This window comes from Sinohyriopsis cumingii, chromosome 1 (assembly GCF_028554795.1).
Source record: "Sinohyriopsis cumingii isolate HCF-2022 chromosome 1, ASM2855479v2, whole genome shotgun sequence".
Classification (NCBI taxonomy): Eukaryota; Metazoa; Mollusca; class Bivalvia; order Unionida; family Unionidae; genus Sinohyriopsis; species Sinohyriopsis cumingii.
Genome location: NC_142961.1, coordinates 78703663 through 78723526, shown reverse-complemented (window position 1 = coordinate 78723526; position 19864 = coordinate 78703663). Strand labels below are relative to the sequence as shown.

Genomic DNA, 19864 nt, shown 5'->3' with positions numbered 1-19864 from the left:
GTCCTACATGAAGATCTGACGACGAAAGGGTCATGTTCTAATGACCTTGGAATTAAGTCAATGGAAATGCAGCTTTCAAAATTCTGAAAGTGAATCAAATCGTTCGGTACGCATTCATGCTCTTCATCCACACTGCTCAGTCTATATAAGACATCATCTGATTAGTTGATAAAATTAGCGAGTATGGTAATAACATAGGTTACCAGAACATGACCCCTACGCGTCGCTGTAAGATCTTCATTTAGGACTTCGGATATCTGTTTGAATCAGATTGGGGTGACCCGCGGAACTTATTCCGAGATTCATCCCACGAGTGATCGGCGGCACACTAAGTTCTTTGGATGTTTGCATGCACGTCAACTCCACGAAATAGCATCATCATTTTACACTTGTCCCAGATTACTTTAGGTATGTGTGCGTATCGTTCTGTCACATTGATCAAGTCTGTGTTTTATATTGTCTTGGTATTCAGACATAACATCTTCGTATACACCATGATTATCATGACTCGAATTAAGTCGTCAATGGTAGGAACTTCATCAATTGTGGAAAAGAAATCAATGGTGAACAATTTGCTTCTTGGTGAGGACTGAAATGCTTATGTAAAATCTTTTAGTACATCATAATATGATTGATAGTCCGCTGACGGCGCAGTTATGTACAGTGATTCCACATTAACTATCTCAAAATTAGATTCAATAACAGTTGGAATATTTTTCATTGGAATAATAATAAACGCACGAACTGAGTTTGGAAACATGACAGCATGCCTATGTGATCTGGTCTTCTTGGTCCAAAGAAGTCAATGACTACACTGTATGGCCTTTCAATGTATTTACGATCTCGATTCGGATTGACTTTCCTGGAAATTCCAAATGTTATCAGCTGGTGCAGCAAAGGGCACCAATAAGAGCAGAGAATAATTGCATGTAATTCCCACATGTATAGAACTACGACCAAGGAGAATTTTTAATGCTCATACGCATTAATCGTAAGTTGATTTACAATCGCATGTTGTCTGTACGCGAAAGTGCTGATTCCGTAGATAATATCCATCGTTTGGTATTAAGAGAGACAAACTCATCTTGACCGGATCAAATTTGCTGTGTGTGCGAATTCGCTTCGCTTACGTTAACATTTCACATGTTGTCTTTGAAATGTTTTTGCTAAAACAAACCGGGGAACTCTAGCCTTTTGGATGTTATTTCTGTTATGCGGTCCGTCCAAGGTCCTAACATTTTGCGGTGCCATAGACCTTTTAACTGTTGGTATCTGAATGTTATAAGAATACTGATTAGTCTGAAAATATTCAAACGATCAGACTTTGATAAATGGCCAATCTCCATAACGAAGACTTTGGATGCCACAACTGCTTATACCTACAAGATTATCGTGTGAAAAAAAAATTTCGAAAGGACGAAGTCCAGGATAAAGTTCATGACATACATGAGTACAATTTTTGTTTCAATTTTCGCCTCAAGAAGAGAGCACTTCACGATGTGTCGTGTGTGAGTCATTGAATAAATTTCAACAATACGATTATTCAGTTTGCCTAACGTATCACTATTCCATCCAAATGACATGCCTGTGAATATACAGTTTATGAGAACCCTCACTCAGATTCCACCACTAGAACCGCATGAGCGTCTTTATCGCTACTTTGTATAGATTTATGCGAAACCCAAAGAACAATTTCATTATTTATTCTGGGGCGTAATTATTAAATGAATAATGGACTTTTCTGTGATGAAAGAAAAAACGTGACGTCTAGTACGTCTTGCCACCCAACCTGCATTAAAGTAATATATTTTGGGATATCCTTAGATATATTCATTGACAAAAATATATTATTGTATATGGATGAAATATTCAATTTTGTGTTATTACCCTCACCCAGGTGGATTTTTCCTAAAGATGCTCCTTTTTTATGTGTGTTCTTGAAATTTCATAGGGAAACTATATCAAAACGTGTAAGTTTCTGAATGTCTTGATTTCTTGTTCAAAGTAGAAGCGTTCTCTCTCTCTCTCTCTCTCTCTCTCTCTCTCTCTCTCTCTCTGTGACACATATCGGATTGCATGTCTCCATAACACTTATGTACTGTTCAAACAAGAACATAATCACTCTGCATTTTTAGCTTATGTTGGCATTTCACAGCGAGTTAGGACTTCTAAATGTCACTTCCTTGTTTCTAGAGTCAATAATTTTACTATTATTGATGCTGTACCTTGTCTTTCAATTTTCTTAAAGATTTTGGAAAAAGAATGATGACTGAGGTTGATCGTTTTCTTTGTTCTATCTTAACTGATGTTTTTTCTATTCCCTATTTTTGAAACATCATTAGTTTGTACTCTTCTTCGCTCAGGCACTCGTGAATCCTCGTGGGCTGGTTTCCTCGATTTTCCCACATTTTTTTTTTGTTTTTAACAAATATGATATTTATAAATTTTGCCAGAGGTCAAATAAATTGTCCTCTTGTGTTGTGCAATTGTGTCTATAATTGTGTGTATACAATGTTTTACGGGACGGACCTATTTAGGTCAAATTCTTTTAAGATCATCTCCTGTCTAGCTACTATCTAAATAATTATATTTTGGGGGAAAAACGCTCTAAAGATTTCAGTTTTATAAATAAGAAGATATAAATAAGGTGCCTAAGTGTTTGTATTGTTGTTGTTTTTGTTGTTGGTGGTGGTGGTGGTGGAGTGTGTGTGTGTGTGTAAGTCTCTCTCTCTCTCTCTCAAAGTTGTTGATTGTTGTTGTTAATTAGTATTTCATAATTCTTATTTATAGTTTATGATCCAAGCTTAAAATTCCAATGGGATTGAAATCTTGTTTTAGTAACGACGTGATTGAAAACATGTCTTTAGAAACAATATTGTTATCCGAGCGTGAAGTTCAAAAAACAGGTTGAACATTGTTTTTACGCAGATGTGATTGAAAACATGTCCAGTAAAATATTATAATCCGAGCTTAAAGGGGATTGAAATTTGTTTTGGCATAGACTTAATGGAAAACATTTTTATTGTTCAATATTGTGATCCGAGTTTGAAATCTAAAAATGGACTGAATATTGTTTGGACGCGAACGTGATTGAAATCATGTCTGGTTAAATATTATTAACTGAGTTTAAGTTAAAAATTGTATTGTCGCGGACGCGATTGAAAACATATCTGTCAAAGAGTATTCTACACTTTCAGAGACAGTCATAATTATCCTAATAAAATACATTGCTTGATTGGAAATATACAGTTTGGCCTTATAACTGAAATTTTACAACACGCCACTCTTAAAATATTAAATTTCTGTTATTTTCCGGTTAATATTGCTACACTTAAATTTTTTAAGATTTTTTACACAGACATAACCTTCTCTCTCTCTCTCTCTCTCTCTGATTGACACACATACTCATACACGGATGCAGAAGGAAACAGATACGCACTTGAGTTTCCTATACAATGATTTAGATATATATCATGATGATATGTGTTCCTGCTTTAAGATAATACTCTCTTAAAGTCTCTCTTATATCATCAAATAATAATAATAATAATAATAATAATAATCTATTTAGTAATGTTTATGTTAAGGAATGGATATTACATAAAGAGAATGGAATGTTGTTACTTACTGTTGCTGTTTTCATACCAAGAAGAATGGAACCAACTAAGAGCTTTCCAGTACAGAAGAATAAAAGGAAAACAATCTTGGGCTTCATTCCAAACTTCGTTAGTCTGCCTGCACTGCAATTTGAAATAGAAGCCAGTTCCTAGTACATATTTTGATTGACATCTCGAATACACACCGTCAGAATAATGAGTTTTGATTGGCAAGAATTATATTGTATGATCATATTCTTGTTCATTTTTTTTTATATAAAAAATATTCCGAGTAAGACGTGTTTTCTTGTTCTGTTGGGATATAACTGCCAGTCCGTTTACAAAAAAAAAAAAAAAAAAAGAAAAAAAGAAGACAAACAATGATCTTAAGATATATTGCGAACTGAATGTTTGGGTCCTTATTGTCATTTAAAACCTCTCTCATGCATCATGAAAAAATTAATAATAATAATAAGAAGAAGAAGAAGAAAAATAATAATAATTTCTCTGTTTATCACAGGCAGACGCAGACACACACACATATACAGACATGATTTTATTTGTTGGTTTCAAACAACAGTAAACCATAATTAACAGAAGCACATTACATTTTCGCCCAACCACTGTGTCTCGAGTAGAAGAAATAAATAAACAATTATCACAAGTATATTGACCCTGCAGTAGAAAATGTTGGTTTGTGTATTTATCACTCTAACATTTTTTGTCTTAGCTTTGTATTCACATTGGCCTCACGGTGTGCAGGAAGAACTGTAACAAAATTAAGAATGAAAATAAACTCAGATTTTCCAACCTAAATAGAAACTAAAAAATAATGGCGCTAACGGAATGGTAGTTTTATTTAGAATAGGAGAACAGGGTCCGTTAGGAAAGATTATAAAGCGAGGTAACTAAGTATCAGTATAGAAGGGACAAGTTTTTTTAAATTTATTTACCTAATTGGTGAGAAGGCTTGTGGTGGGGTTGGTGTTCATTATTTTAATTTATATCTCATTTCTAATCCTACCTTGTGTTGATGGGATAATTATTTTGTTTGAAACACGAGAGTACGCGAGAGTAAGAACATTATAGATGGCGGTAGAGATTTTTCCCTCATGTTGTAATTGGGCTTATACGGCGGTAAAGGAGATAATGCAGTTAATTTTGTTCGTCAGGGATTTGATTCGTATTTTATACTGCTTATTTACATCTAAAGGTGTGGATTCAGTAGATGAGTGGCTGTTGATATATAAAGATTTGAGGATGATACTTTATTCTTTTTTCTTTTTCAAATAAAGGAGGGTATATATTGGGTGGGGATATTACAGAAGGGGGTAGAGATTTTAACTGTATAAGGTGGTTATAGAAGAGATGGTGCATAGATAGATAACACATTGGTGAATAGTAAATAACTGGATACTGAATACTAGTGAATTGGGTTGTGGATAATATTTACCTGGGTGCTTTATAGTATATAAATTTATGTTGATATTAGATATTTTGGTTGGTGGATAGTAGGTAGATAGCTGGTTAGTGTATAGCAGATCACTAGGCTCTGGATATTAATAGCAAATTATTGGATGGTAGACAACTGATAGGTGAGTAGTAGATAAAAGGGTGTTCGTAGTAAATAGCTGGTTGGTGAATAGTTGTTTCTGCCATGGAGTTTAACGCATTTTTTTCAACACAAGGTAAACTATACAAAGGCGGCCAGTATAACTGATGGAGAAAAAACCCGGAAAAACCCCGGAAAGTAGTGGATAGTAGATTACTGGGTACCGGATAGTACACAATTGGTTTGTGGATAGTAAATTACAAAGTGCTCGCAAGTATATAAATTGAGTTTATAGTAGATAATTGGCTAATGGATAGTAGAGCCCTGATTGGTGGGTAGTATGTCCCTGTGCTCTGGATAGTAGGTCTCTAACTGCTAATAGCAGATAATAGGGTGCTGGATAGTAATTAACTAGCTGTTGGAATGTAGATAACAGGATGTTGAATAGTAGATGCTGATAGCAGATAATTTAGGTTATTGGAAAGTAGAAACTGGTTGGCGGATAGTATAATACTTTGTGTTGGAAATTTTAAAAAAAACTGGTTTGTTGATCGTAAATTTTTGGGCGTTTAACAGTAAATAAATAGTTTGTGAATAGCAAATTAGTGGGTACTGAAGTGAAGGTAACTCATTGTTGGATAGCAGATAAATGTGTATTGACAGTATTCAATCGATTAGTATATAGCAGTTAACGGGCTAGTGGGTAGTAGATCACTAGAGTTTATAGAGCAAATAACTAGGTGCTGGATATTCCCATTTGGTGTGTAGTAGATAACAAGGTGTTGGTAGTAACTCACTGGTTGGTGTAAAGTATATCACTAGGTGCTGAGAGTAGAAAATTGGATTCTGGATAGTAAAAACGAGGTGGTGGATAGTAAATAATTAAGTATAACGTGTAAGGATTATGAGGATGGTAGTTTTGTGTTTTATAAAAAAAGGGTGGTGTGGTATGTAAGGAATGGGATATTATAAAATGGGGTGGGTGATGGATATTAGACATCTATAGGCCAGATAGTAGATAATTAAGTATTGCTATGTAAACCTTATGAAGAGCGTTGACCTTTGTAAAACAAACTAGGGCATTTTATTTCATTCGAAGTATAGTTAAACTCCTTTTTTCCTGGTTGACAATCTTTAACTCCTTTCCATTTCCTCTGAATTGTACCAGCATGTTCCAAACAGTAAGACTGGTCATGTGATGTCGTACTAAGAAGATACGTAATATCGAAGATACACACCTTCGATGTACTTTTATGTTCCATATGTATCAAGCAAAACAAATTATGGGTTTTCATTTAAAAAGCAGATAAACTCTCTCCTGACAAACATAAGCTACACTGTTACAAAAGAAAAAATATAAACAAATAATACAGAGCCAAAAGGTAAACATTCGAATTGTTAAATTCTCTTTTTGGCGCTTTAAAACTTTTTGGTTCCCCTCTACCATGCCAAAATAAATAGGATTTTCGCTGGCTCTGTATCGTCATTTCCATGTAAAGCTAGCTACACTGTTACAGACAGACAGGTTACTCAAGTTGAAATGTATGCTGTCATTCGGCATTCCCTTTCAAGCGTAGAACGTTCCCTCATGCTACCCTCTAACAAAACACGCATTTCAAGATAGCGATTATTTTACATATCGGACTTTACATTTTCTTTTACCATATTTAACACAGAGTCTGGGTCTCAATCGTCATGTTCTAATATCAATAAGAGTAGGAAGGGTTACTGTCAAAGGTCAATGGTAACTCTTACATAGTTCGAAACAGCATGAAATAACAAGATGAGATCAAACTGAATGTAACTCCTAAAGATTTCTTTTGTGTCTTGACGTCCACCACGTGGACTAAATTTGCGACTTTACTCATTTCACCTGTAGAGAATTTTCCCATAATTTATCTCCAAGCTGTAAGTTCCTGTGGCTGTGCTCATACTTATATCACCGCGATAATTTCCTTCTAGCACATCACATGCACTTTGTATATTTCATATTAAAACACGAGTATTTGTTTTGATAAAATATGAATGTTGAAACTTTCACCTAAATCAGTAGAGCATCAATGGGGTCCTCAATGAAGCCAACAAAGATGAGAATATCCACTGATTCCATCATGGAAGGCGATATTACTAGTGCTTTATTAGATTCAAGGACAGTTCTTCGAAAAAATGTAAAACAAAAATAATTAAATAAAACGACACTCGACTGAATGCTTAAAACACGAGAGAACAACGAATGACTGTGTCAGTGGAATTTCAGTTTGGTTGAATTATTCCAGGATTAGATGAACGATGGGTTTTGAATGAAAATGTGGCGATGAAAGAGCATTCAGAAAGTCTTTTCTTTTTCTTTAAAATGCCCCAGTGGACGAAATTTTGCTCACAAAAATGTTGTGTGCCGCCTTAATGTGCTTAGTTCAAGTTGGATTTTGTGTTAGAACACCACCTGTTTTATGGTTATATATATTTCTTAATTTAAAGCATTCCCCACGGTTCTAGTTTGCTTGGAGTTTGGCCATTTTGAGAACATGGTTTTAGTAATTATAGAGTCGGAATATCAAAAAGTCTGCCAGTAGCTTTCCGTGGGTCGATGGCTCTTCTCGAGGGATTTCCCTGATTCTTCTTCCACCAATTATACTGGTTTCTATGTATAGTCTATCATACAAAATGGTGTTAAACCCACAATAATAACAACAACAACAGTTTATGGTGAGATTTTGACAGGTAACTTAATAGTTATAATTAAATTTGAGCACCGTTTTCTCCGTAAATAAAGCTATCTAATACTAAAATCACTTGAAATATTTTAAATGACAGACACGGCAGTCTTGAACGCACATGCATCGAAATTAAAAAAGAAAGAAAACAAAGTGAAGCGCGGCTGTGGTCGACAAACACTGAGCAGCAAGAGTGGGGGTGGGGACCGAAAAAAAGTCGCGACCGATTTTTTGTGGGAGCTTCTCATCAAGGCCCCGTTTTGCCGACAAATTATTGTTACCATCAATAAAACCTCCATTGTTGAATCACACAAGAGACAGAAAAAAAAAAAATAAACGATTAAAAAATTAAAAAAATTAAAGAAATGCATTTGTTGTATGATGAACCAGGAAAATATTAAGGAGATTATCTCTACTGTCGAACAATTGCAGCGAGATGGTATAGCGGTTCAACTCAATGTTGGACAAACTCAACGATGATTTTGAGATGATACAGCAGCAACATGAAGACGGTAGACATATAGCATTCACGTGCATAAAGGAACTACTTTCTGTTGTAAACAAACAATGGACGCAGACGCCAGCCCTTTTGATTTGTAAACAAATCATGTACTCTTGCCTAAGAGGCGCTTTACGTTGTGGTTGTTTAAATTTGTTTCTCAATGAACTAAAACAGATATTTCGTGGACTGCCACATACCAGCTGCTTTGGCACATTCCGCGTTGATACAATGTTTCGGATTTAGGCTAGCTACAGTATACAACAGACGCAAGAAAAGGTCCTTACAAATAGCATGCAAGTGACAAGTCATATACTGTCTTCTTTAGTTGGTGATAAGAATGGCAAACAAAATATACTTACAGTTTTACATCCTGAATTTCCTCAGAATGTACTTTCTTAGTTCTGCAAATCGGAATTACATGAGCCATGTCATAGGTTCTCAATCTTGATTACACATTTCGAAATTGTACTGTAATTTCGATGATAAGTGCAATTACATCCTTCTTACTGCACTCGAAATGAAATAAGCATTAGATTCCATAGCGTCCTTTTGTTAATTGCAATTTCAAACATTCAGTGACAGAAACAGAAACACATTTGCAGATGTCAACACGCTTCTCTCTAGCTTCTTTAATCCCATGTATTTCATGTAGAATTGTCACATACAAATCCAGTGCATAATCATGAAATTTCGTAGAATCGAAAAAAGTACCAAAATCTATTCATTCCAGATCAAGTAGAAAAGTTGTTGCAATGCACATTCATTCACAATATGACTCCAAATTTAAATTTTAACTAGACAGGCCATTTTCTTTCGAAAGTTATGTCGAGCGCGCGACTAAGTTCAGATTTATCTGGGCGGAGTTATTTGCGCAGTAATAATGTTGTTGTTGAGTAATGATGAATATGCGCTTGTGTATTTAGTTTGGAATACGACATACATTCATTATCTTTTTTCTTGTAGTGTATTTTGTTTATATAATTAAGCCTTAGGTAGAATAAGAAAATTAGCATATAATAAAAGGGTTACTGCATTTGTACGGGAAAATATGAACTCGTTTTGTCGGATGGATATACTGCACTCCCAAGGTCGTGCAGTATTCCATCCAAAAAACTCGTTCATATTTTCCCATACAAATGCAGTAACCTATAATTATTTGGCCCCATTCCGCAGAGATTTTTTTGGAAAATATTCGTCAATTATAGTTTCAAGATCCCGCTGCATTTTATCAAAATCCAACCTCAGTATTTTGAACGTACGCAATTGGTCTTCAGTGATCTTAAAATAAAGAAATCTTTTTTTTATTTTTTTAAATCCTCCATTTCTTCTAATCATTCTAACACCAAATTGAATTACTGTTTCTAACAAAGAAATGAGATATAATTATGTATCAGATTTCACCATGTTCAATGTTCTACCAAAAGTAATGATTTCTTTTTTTAAGATCATCATTTAGATATTCTAGTATATACTTTTCAAATATTTTCCTTAGATATTTGTCTGCATGTTCATGTTCATGCAGCATCTGTTTCTGCAAAAATTTTGCTAGAAATCCCATTTTTGTACTCTTCTAATAATTGTGTTTTTGATGCTGTTGATTCACTATAACCCCATGAATGGTATGATTTCCTGTCACTTCCGGTAGTTGTTTTATAAGAACAATCTCCAGAAGATAACCGTTCATTGTGGTATCTATATTTCGGTTTATCTACAGACAGTCTTCCATCTCTATATCAAAACGTATTTTTCTGAATGCTTGTCTGTCTGATAAATAATCAGATGACACTGGTTGTGGTGGTCCAGTATAAATCGGCGCTTCCAACGGCCATCCTAGCATAGTTTTGTTGGACGACTAATATACATCAACGGGGTAATCTGGCGTCGATATTTCAATGCCAGCGCTCAGCGTTGTCGCGTGTCCTTTGATATCGATCTTTGATTCTTTCCAGTTATTGATTTGATTCTACGTTGAAGTTCATCATTTATTTGTTCGATTAGATATGATCCTGTTGTGATGGCAACGACTTCCTAGATTGGTTGTTGCACACCAGTTGCATCAACGGCGGTTTTATGCAAGATTAACAGTGAATTATTAGCGTCTAATCCACCAAATGATTTTTTTCTGATAGTTGGCCAACTATAATAAAGTCTTAATTGTGCCAATGCGATCTCAAGTAACCGACCAATAGGAGCTTTTATCGGAGTTGGAAAACCAACATCGACTTTCGGCCGTGTTGCCGTTTTTGATATTATTGTTTTCGTCGGCGGCGTTGTGTAAGCGATGATCTGTTCCAGTTGTGTGGTTATTTCTGCGGTCATTATTAGCTATATGGCGAATTCTAAATGTGGTGTTGGCAACGGTATGTTGGCGTTTATATGATACCGATAATAAATCTCCCTAATTTCAGCAAATTCATTGTCTAATATTGCACCATCGTTTAACCCTGCCGACAGTATCGATAATAATTTTATACACTATACACAATACGTTGCCGCTTAGGTTATTTCTGTGTGCTCGTGTAATTTTTGTACTGGTTCACGTAGATATTTTTTCGCGATAATATTGAGGATACCAGCAACCAAGACAACAACAGATACATCAACTTCAGCCACGGGCGGTATCACGTGCGTCGCTGATAATGTTCCGCTTAACGTCGTTGTTTCAGCGACCAGCGAGGAAACACAACATTGTCGATGACGATGATTCGTCTGAGATATTTGTTTTTGTTATGTCATATGCTCGTCGTTGATTTCTTACAGCGACGCCTTCCACGCACATGCTTGATTATACCGAAAGGATTGTGTGGGATTCATTATGGTATATACTAAATTACCAACTGAGGTGTTTTCGCGACGAATTCCAGACACCACCAGTACGTCGCTAAGGCTAAGTGTTTGCTTTCTGGATCCAATATGACTGTTTCCTCTGTATTTTGATTTAACACGACTGATACGGTTCCGGAAAATCTGTCGGTGGAATGACCCATGAATATCTCATATATCCCTCAAATGTAACGGCGCTTAGCATGGACAGCCTATACATCCAGGTAATCTGAGCGATATTATTGGGTGGGTTGTTTTCCGGTGTCCATGCTGTTGATCCAGACGCTGCTGTGTATACCATGTTCATGAGCTGAGTTGTGTGAATTACACAATCGGCAATCTTTTTGATTTTATCGAGTTCAGTGTTTATCGAATTGATCTTTGAGTTGATGTTGGTGAGCTCGTTGTTAATAATTTAGATTGTTGTTTTAACGTTGGCTAGATCAAAAAGTTGTATGTGAATTTCAGGTAGCTTGATGTTGATGACCATTGAATTTCCAAAGAAAGTATCCATGGTTCTATTTATGTTACTACGAAAATTTATAAACGCGGTTACATGATTAATATATTCAGATCTTAACGTGGTCAGTCCACCACTGAGTGTCATTAACGAGGTCATCATCGGTATGTTGCTGTTATCCACGTAATTTCTTCGTTGCTGCGTCATCGTATAATTCTGGTTCTCTCAAATTAGCAATGCTATTTCCGCTCATTTTGAGGTCGTCTGTCAATGTCTCACCGGCTTTAGCATCGCATTTATTGATATCAGTTCTGATTGTGAATTTGTCGTTGTCCACGTACTTTGTTGTTGCCACGTCATCGTCTGATTTTGGTTCTCTCACATTGGTAATTTTATTTATGCTCATGTTGAGATCGCCATACATTGAATCTCCAGTTCTTCAAATACGACAAGCAATCTCTCCAATGATTGTTAGAAGTGATTCCTTCGAGTTTTTAATTTTACCGTTTTAAGTAAATACCACTAAATTATCTTCGGACACCCCCGGAATTCGCAGTATAGTATCCGTAAATGGGATATTGCTCGTCTTTAACCGTCCTTGCTAATCCTGAAAAACAACAACCTCATTTGTTTCAACATCTGCGAGACGCAAAAGATCAGCAAGTTCATCTTGTGTTGCATATTTGGATAAATTAATGTCATACTGGGGCTTGCCTTTAGCAGATCATCCGTAAATATCTACCATTCTAAACTTTTAACCTCTTTAAAAAGATGCCGTCTGGTGGTAGACTCATGCACAACTTTAGGTGGCGGCGCTGATGACCTTGACACAGCCTTAAGTACAGCAAGTACTTCTAGACTGTATATAAGTGGACCCGTTAATGTATGTGTTGGTAAAGTTGAATACCATATTGGTGGAATGCTATGCATTCTACTGCTGATATACAGTAAAAGTTCTCTCGGTGGTGCCAGACCGTACGAATCAAAACAAACAACTCCACGTAGATCAACCACGTATGCAACCTAATAAGTACCTGGATCAGAACGTCCATCGAGATTAATGATACCGGTTTCAACATGGTTTGGTTTTTCCGGTAATTGATCACGCATGAAAACATCTCTGAAGTTGTTTATGTTTAATCGCCGAGCAGCATCTTGTAAATTAAAATTGGACATAGGAAGTTTTAACGAAGCGCCCCAGGTAATTTCAGACCTTGACCATATCGTGTTCCTGGTAATCTTACATCCAATCTTATTTTAGTGTTTTTGCCATGTCCTGTTGATATTTTCATTGGCATACCGTCAGCAGTTCCAACAGCACCAAATGCAGCTGCTTTTGCAACAGCTGGAGCTGCGGATGCAATTATCGCTGGTAACGCCGCTATAAACGGAAATATACCGCCAGTTTTTGTTGTGTCGCTGATCGCATTCGCAGAAAGATCAAGTCGAACGCCAGTTTTTGATTTCTTTGCGTCATTGTAGTGTTTGAGCTGACGTTCAGTCAGCGATAATTTATTTGGGCCACGCAACCACGCCTATTTCAAAATTTCTTTTTCCCCAGAAATTTACTTCGATGTTGATTGCAGTTTTGTTAAAATATGTCCGTGTGCCAGAATAAAATTGACGTGATGATATGACATTATAACACTATGAATGATCTAATTACAGATCGCTTCCGATCCAATTACATTTTTCTGCGGGCGCATCAACGACTCTCATTACTCCACCTAAACATTCAAGCAACATTGTTTTATCTGACAATATAATAGCGATTGCTCTGTATCCACCAGATGGAGCAGGACCAACAATAGCTCGCACGTGTACGTAAACGGCTGACTGTCTGATTAAATCCAGATGTTCCAACGAGACATAATAATCGGATATAATGTCGAGAAAATCCGCTAAAATATATGAAGGCCGGAGTCGACATTCTGATCACGCCCCATAAATCTCATCAAATTATGATAGGCCTGTGCAACGTTGTTTTGGTCAAAATTCAGTATTATGTGTTCAGATGGTTCTTGATGTCCATTTATCCTCAGCGAAATCGCAGACACCGCTAATGCATCAAACACCATAGGGTTTGTTATCTGATCGTTATACCTGGTGGAACGCTGAAATGTCACGAATATGTGTCGTGGTGCTGAATTCCCTGCCGTGATGCGATCTGCTATGAAAATGTTCCTGCTGTGCCTGGAGCTGTGTCTGTGGTCATTGTCAGCCACGACAGCGTTGATTTACCACCAATTGTCATGAACGATAATAATGGTTGTTCTTCTGTCAACGACAGAGTCATCGTTGGCATCCAACATGCTAGTTTTGGTAGTGTTACTTTATCAGCACCACCCTCACCAATCTCTGCATGCCAGATAGCATCGCTGTCGGTGGCCTTCGAACCAATGCAACTGTATGTTTTGCTCCGAATGTAACTTTTCTAACATGTCTACCGAATCCGAAGATATGTGATAGTGGTATCACACATGAAAATCCACCATCTGCGTTAACCTGAGATCGCCGTAATGCAAATCCCAGGTTGAATTCTGGATTAGTTCTCTGCAATATCGTAAAATCAGCGGCGGGTCGAGGTATAATTTCAGCTGGTTGAGGATCAACGGTATTATTTGTACCATGAAATGCTGTCTATCGTCAGGGTGATCAGTAATGACCTTCGCGAACATCATGGATGGACCGGCGGACCGTAAATAGTCATCGGGATATGTTGCAAGACCGATAATTGTCGTAGCAACATCAACGTAATCGAGGCATGCTTAGATTTCTCTACCATCAATGACATATCTGGCACTGTTAAACAACGCTCTAATAGCATTGTCAACGAATCCACATCGTTCATTTGCTGCATCTGCGGTATCATCATGATTCACAAGTTTACCATGAACTTCAATACATGCCCCGGTGGTCAAGAAATACCTTGATGTATCTAGGACTTGTAATTCGATTCATCCACGTTGGTCTGGTTCTCGTGCTTCCTAAGAATAATACTGATAATAACGCACAGATTCATCTTTGACACATGCTTTAACATTTTTATTATATTCGCTGCTGTCTAAAAGCGATGTTCTAACACTTATCAATAAGTGGTTGATCAGCGATGATGACGGGCCAGACCACTACCCGCTATTAGGTTTGCGATTATGTTTTTTGTTTTATTCTATCTCGTCGGCAATTTGTTTTCTCTGAGATAGCATTTATTATTTTGCCGACACTTGCTGTCATCACCTCGGTGCTGGTCAGTTCTACTGGAATGCTTGCACAGGAATGCTTCACATTCTGTTGTGGTTTTCGTCGTACTTATCGTGCAAGTCTGTCTTTGATCGAGAATTCTTTACCAGCAACATCACCAATAGTGTAAATGCCCTTATTACAAACAACATCACTGGATTTCATACCTAATTGTTTTACAATCGGGATAGCTTTTGGAGCTATCCTACTAAATAAACATTGAATAACATCACCGAGTCCACCACCATTGATCATTTTATAAACCGGTAATCGTACATTTATCACCCCGACGCTTTAAGGTCTACGTTGGGCATTGTGTATAATCATGCTATTATGTTATCGCCGATCAAACTGATCACTCACTGTAGCAATCGTCGGTAATTTCATCAATCAGCTCCCGATAAATGCTATTGTCCATAAGGCCACAGATAAATAAACGCTGACAAATAGCAGCTACTTCATTAATGATTTCGTAGGAACTGTTGCCAGCTCGTCTTCCACCAATTAAAATTTCTAGTAGATCAACATCAGCGAGGATGCTATTGGGACAAAGTTTATCTTGAATCACAGTCGATTCAGCGATCACATTACCACCTTGTTTCCTATGATGTCGATCGTGAGTGGCAAGGCCACTTCCGGTTGCTTCTTCTTCCTCTACACGAGGCGGTCCAAACTGTGATCATCTGGGCAATAATATATCTCCAAGTAATGGGCTTCTCTACCTTCTTGCACTTGTTTCTCAAATTCTTCAAATACAGGAAGTTATTTACTCCAACAAAGTAGCACGAATCGAATATCCTACTGCAAGAACCGCTATAGGGTTCTCATGAACTTGTATAGAAGCTTCTTTGGTAAATCGGACAGTTAGTTTTCTAGCTTCTTGTTCTGGTTCTGGTTCAACAAGGTCCCGTATATCACCAATCTCAGCACGAGCTTGATCGATACCCTCTATTGCTTGCTGTATTTTTGCCGTAATTGTGGGTGAACAGCGGTTATTTCAGCTGGAAGTTTCTCAGAGAATTTATTTTTGGGGGGTGTTCTTTTTGCTTTTTTCGATTTAGACGTTTGTTCCAACTACGTAAGAAGATCTTTATTGGTTTTTGTGACTGGTTTAAATAACTGTTCTGTACCCTCTGCAAACTCGACATGAGCATCCTGGCATTGTTGCAGCTGTTGTTTGACATAATCATGGACTGGAAGATACTTCTTAATTACATCTAGCCGTTGTTGAGCTAATTTTGCCATAGGAGATTCCATGGTGAGCGCAGAATCACTCATTATTATTATTACTACAACAACGATTTAATTACAGATCACTAAGTCAGCCGATATGCAAGGTTTCACTGTATTACATTAACGTAATGTTGTTTTCTTTTCAACTACAATAAATTACCAGAATCTCAGATCTATTCACAGTTTAGCCAACCCGTTATCAAGTGTCGAGCCGCTAAAATTACTTTTGCGCTATTAATAACACGTAGAGTTTACCCACATGAGGTCACGTGACTGACTGCGCTAAATACCTATGCGCTATTAATAACTCGCTGCAATTTACCCGGTAAAATTCGATAACTGTACACTCGTCAGAGAAAATCTGTACCTGTTATATTAAACATAAACTTTAAAATACTAAAATACTTGACAGATAAATTATACGATCTAAATGCGTGTGTATGTTTAATGTCTGTCTGTTTGATACAGTTAAGTATTTAATTTTAGCTGTATATCTGTAAGAGTCTGGTGGCCAAGTGGTTAAGGCGTACAGACAAGCTTTCGATTGACCAGTGGAAACTACTTCATGGTTTCGAAGAAAAGAAAAAAACGCGATGGAAATATTGTCAGTGTTTGCGACAGTTGCTTTAATAGTGGGGGAGAGGGTTTACCCGCTATGGAATGGAAAAAAAAATGACTAAATATCGTTAAATGGGTAATTGTAAACTTTTAAAAATAAAACTAACCCAGGTGCACTTACTTGGGCCCTTCTGAACCCAAATAAGGGTGTTAATTCTAAAGCACCCGGGGTTCACTCAAGGGTGTGTGTGTGCTTGATTAAAAATTAACAAACTAAAAGGTCTCTGAATCTCTAAAATTCGCACTTAGCGATCCAACAACTGCAATGTAAAAAGAAAAATGAAGAAAGAAAAATCCTCTGAATCTCTGAAAGTTCGCACTTAGAGATCCAGTAATTTCAATGGAAAAAGAAAAATGGAAATAGAAAACTTCCATTTCGCACTTAGCGATCCAACAATTGCAATGGAGAAAGAAAAATACAACAATTACCCAAGATTCAACAGATATCCAATGTCATTCAACCTGGTCGACTTCCTTTTTCTATTTTTGTTTGTAGGCCAGATTACTGTATGGTGGCTCTGTAGCGTTTAATTCTTTTTGTCTCCTGTCTGATTCTACAATGGTGGTTTTATTGATGGTTATAAAGAAAAAACATTTGTCGGCCGCCATTCTTTTGGCCACAAAAAAAAATTGGTAGCGTACTGTCCAAATTACATTGCTCTGGAACTAATTCACTATTCTTGTCCGTTTTTAGATGATGATGGTACACTTTTAGATTCCTATAATGTTCCTCCGTTTCATACGGTTTTGCTTTTGAACAAAATATCTTAACAGAGATCAGGAGACCAGAACACACGTAATCTGCAGGATAAGTTTATGTTTATATTACATTTTGTTGGACACCTCTACGTTACTGTATGTAGAAAAATTGTTCATTTGACTGGCAGAAGGTGTAAGTAATAGATAAATCGACACTAGTCTTTGTGTTGGCTTTTCAATTTTTTTTCTTGTTCATTTCAGGTAGACGACATGTCCGGTGCTAACGGCGAAAAATTAAAGGAGTTGATTCAAAAACATATCTAGACAAGCCACGAAGAAACGGCTCATTAATTTCCTGATGTGGACGAAATTTTTACATATCGTAAAGACTGTTACAGACCTTGTCCGAGTTTCCTCTGACCCAGCCATTCCATTTTAGACACTTTGACATTTATGTTGGTTTGTAGGGTCACATCCAATAAGCCTATCGAAAAGCTGGAATTCGTCGTCACGGTCCTAGCAAACTTAAACGATCTTTCATCGAGTCAAAAAATCAAAAGATGTGTTGTTTTCTCAGGAATTGCGAGTATAATAATTCGCTGTGTCTTTAATGCGCTGACAGACCAGACGAGGCAAAAGCATTGATGAAATTTGACCGTATACCCGCCATTTGCACTGCTAGTCAAGTGACAACACAAATCTCGCAACCTACATGTCCATAACATCAGAGGTCCAATAATCACGTGATATCGAGAATAAACTCGCATCCAATGTTCTAAAAACACAACGAAAGGACATATAATTCTTAACATATTACGAGAACAACGATCAATGCTTAATGAATCTGGCTATCGACCCTGCGACCCAACATAAATGGTAAGTGGAAGAGAAAACTCGGACTACTACCGTCCCTCTCTTTTAATGTTTCTGTGTAGATAACCATGCTTTGATGTCTATATAGAAACGTTGTTTCTGTTTTCTTCTTCATATTCATTTGGAACTTTATCTCAAAAGAATAATTTCTTCAGCGAATACTTCACAATTATTTCTTTGTTAGATTTCAGAGTCGGTGTATGGTATATATACAGTGGAAGTCAATGTGGACGTCAATAACATTAGTCGCAAGCCTCTTTATCGCCTCAGTATAATGAGGGTCTAGATGCCCACTAGCTACGATGTCGTAGCCTCAGCTTGATTTGCTGTGGTTTAGGCTACGAACTGATCCCATATCATGTAATGGAGCAAACAAAAATCATCACTAAAGTCAGAAAAACATAGTGTATAAATCTACTACGTTAGTATATTCATGTTGTGAAAGAAGTTTGGCTTACTTTGAATGTATTAAGCCCTTACACAATAAAATAAATTGGCATGGTTACACTAACCTCATCGTGTCCGCCATGACAGATAACGCGAGACTCTCGCCGTGACCCTTTTTTATGTAAGTCTTGCTAGAGACCATATTTGGATATGTTATTATCAATCAAATGGCGAATAATGGCTTCTTGGTGGAATTTCAAAGTTGCCGATAGACTGTATTTACTTTTAATGCGTAGAATTTCTGACTCAAACCACACCATATTTTTATGACGATTTGTTTACGTTCCCAAAGAAGGCCTCAGTATCCTTATATGGCACACAAGCAAACGAGGCTGAGAACGGAAGTAATCATTATTTGAACTAATATGGCGGACGATCTAAACGAAAATATCGGATAAAAAGGTAAACGAGATTTTGCAACTATTTCTACAATGATTTGCGATACTTCCAGTATTAAATAAATAAGAGGGCTACTCAGTTTATTGCATTATATGCAAAGAACATGTTCAATTTTTTATATTAGGCTAAAAGAGCGCCCTCCATTGACACGTATTTGCTCATGTTAGTAACCCCGTCCACGAGGTAGGAGTAGGAGTACAAATATTAGTATTAGATGCACAAGTAATACATAATTTACATACCAATGAGTTTTTTGCTGACATGGTAAATGCGACAGCATTCAAAATTCCGGTGCTAGTTTACAAATTTCAGGATGGAACAATATAACTTTCAGGGTTTTCTTGCTGAATTTCAATGAAATATGATTCTGGAGAATTTAAGTTGAATATTGTTCTCAAATGAATCTGTGATTGCATTGATAAGTCTAAAATCTTAAAGACGAGTGTCGATATATTTCGATCGGAGTTTTCTTTTCTTTTCTTCTCCTAGTGATCTCATTGATGTTCCAAAAAGACGAGGGATTTTCTTTGTCACATATGATAATGCAGGAGTCTATGGTTGTCGTTTTACCTCTTCTTCATCTTGATCTCTCAATTCTTTCGCATCGAATCTCAATGTTTAACGCAATGGAAGACTGCATCTTTGAGCGCACGAGCAGCTTATTTTGGAGACGCTGTGTCTGCTTCCAAATCCAGAACCTGCGAATTC

The 19864-nt window shown here is 36.9% G+C and overlaps 2 protein-coding genes across 2 annotated transcripts in view; one reads left to right on the top strand and one right to left on the bottom strand.

Annotated features, from left to right (window-relative positions):
* The window catches only part of LOC149807182 (GDP-fucose protein O-fucosyltransferase 1-like), a 151214-nt gene extending 147401 nt beyond the window's left edge, over positions 1–3813 (bottom strand). Inside the window, exon 1 of the mRNA XM_089963221.1 lies at positions 3629–3813. The gene's annotated coding sequence lies outside the window, so the exon portion shown is untranslated. The remainder of the gene's footprint in view (positions 1–3628) is intronic.
* Positions 1–19613, top strand: part of LOC149807181 (uncharacterized) — a 70900-nt gene extending 51287 nt beyond the window's left edge. Inside the window, exon 5 of the mRNA XM_089963244.1 lies at positions 17699–19613. Coding sequence (XP_089819370.1) covers positions 17699–17761 — 63 coding nt within the window. The 3' untranslated portion in view covers positions 17762–19613. The remainder of the gene's footprint in view (positions 1–17698) is intronic.
* Positions 19614–19864: the final 251 nt, after the last annotated feature.